This window comes from Cryptosporidium hominis (assembly GCF_000006425.1).
Source record: "Cryptosporidium hominis TU502 chromosome 6 CHRO016007, whole genome shotgun sequence".
NCBI classification, from domain to species: Eukaryota; Apicomplexa; class Conoidasida; order Eucoccidiorida; family Cryptosporidiidae; genus Cryptosporidium; species Cryptosporidium hominis.
In genome coordinates, this window is record NW_666666.1 from 1 (window position 1) to 1,935 (window position 1,935).

The 1,935-nt window shown below is 28.1% G+C and overlaps 1 protein-coding gene across 1 annotated transcript; it reads right to left on the reverse strand.

The window, feature by feature from the left end:
• Positions 1 to 276: 276 nt before the first annotated feature.
• On the reverse strand, positions 277 to 921 carry Chro.60029 (DNA-directed RNA polymerase ii largest subunit). Its single annotated transcript, XM_659995.1, has 1 exon — positions 277 to 921. One exon carries the CDS (start codon positions 919 to 921, stop codon positions 277 to 279), a length of 645 nt encoding a protein of 214 aa, XP_665087.1.
• Positions 922 to 1,935: the final 1,014 nt, after the last annotated feature.

Genomic DNA, 1,935 nt, shown 5'->3' on the forward strand with positions numbered 1-1,935 from the left:
TGCATTTAATATAAAAGATATATTTAATTTATTAGGTGCTAGGCATTATTCAAGCCTAATTCATTGAATTGATGCCATGTACAGTAAGGACAAATAGTCAATACTTTCAACTGAAATAGCTACAAAAGAGATATTTACATGATATATTTTTTGCGATAATTTAACAATTTTTTTCTTGTTTGAATTATGAAATAGTTTAGATTTAACATTTTGTCGCATGGGTCATTTCCACACAGTGTCCCGCCTAAACACTTGAGAAATAATAAATATTAAAGATTAAAATTCAAATTCGCCAATTAAAGTATCAAAGGGGATTTCTTGATTTGCAATTTGAGCGATTCCATTTCTCAGTTTGACTCTCCATTTTCCTTTTTGGTTTTTTTTTCTGGTATATGGTCTGATAACTTTTTCAAAATGTCCAATAATGACGTCACTGCATTCAGGTTCTTCATCATCTAAGTCAGATACATTCTCAAGATCTGATCCAGGGTCAGAGAAAATTTCTTCATCAAAATGATCATTGTTTCCACTGATCTGACCATTTGTTGTACTATTTTGGTTGTTTGACTTTGATTTATTTTGTTCCTGAAAATTATCTGTTAGGTTATCTTTATTACTTTCGCTTTCACTTGGTGCAACTACATCCCAAGATGCGTCTCCAAATTCATCATCCTCGAATTCACCATTATTATTATTTTCATTTCCATTAAAGTTTTGACATTTTTCAGTATTGAGTTGTTCACAAGTTGTATTTTGTTTTTCTTCTGAAAAAGCATTTCTTTCTTTGCCTTCTTCTTCCTTTTCTATGTCTTTTTCATCTTCATTGCCAACATATTTTGAATCTGAATCATCTAACTTTGATTTCTTAGAAACCATCTTACAAAAATCATATTCAATATTTAACTCGTTAACATTTCTCATTTCTTTAGAAGATATTATTGGAGTTGGAATACTTTTGAAGTGATCCCTCACTAAATCTTTTATTGTTAATTCGATTGTCGCAAACTATGATCTCATTACTGTTAAACTCGCTAATACTATTATTGTGATGATTATTAATATTGCCATAATTAATATTATTATTACTAATTTCACTAATATCGGATTTTTTCGGAACTGATTCAATTTTAACAGGCAAAACCCCGTCCAATTTAGGAGCAATAACCTCCACCTCTGTTGGTACCCATTCTTGATTACGATCAGATTTCTCATCTTTTGTTACACCCAAACACAAATCATTTAACTTTGAAATCCACCTGAGTTTTAATTGTTCAAGCATCTCAGGGGTTTGCAATCCTCTTGATTTCTCAATTGTGCCTATTTAAAAAAAAAGTTGCAAATTATTAATATAATTACATTATTCAAAATAAAATCAATCAAGTTTATTTCAACTTACGGTCAATTATCTTTAAATATATATTTAAAGAGTCTACGGAACTCATTCTGTTTCCCCTTATTTCTTACTATTCCCCTATTTTCCTTTTTCAATATTGTTTGTTTCTATTCACACAACAAAATTGTTGTAAGCTTATTAATTATCCCTTTTTACAATTATGTATTCACTTCTACCCAGAATATAATTCAATATTCCATTCCCTTCCTTCCAACTCCCAGCCCTCTTTAATTTCCCTTAAATTAAAAAAAAAAATTAAAAACTTAATAATACGTAATTATTTAATATAATTACTAATAATATTTCATTTGGCGCCAAAACAAACTCCATTAAATTCTGTACAATCATTTAAAAACAAGAGAAAATATTGAATTTGAAATAAAATCAACCTAAACTACTTTGTATAAAAATTTATAGGAAATAAANGATATATGGAAAGTGCTATTATTATTACTATTATTATCATTACTACTTTTTCTAAAAAAAATTGGTAAAAACATTTTTTTCTCAATTTTACTAAACTGGGATCATTTCCTAATCTT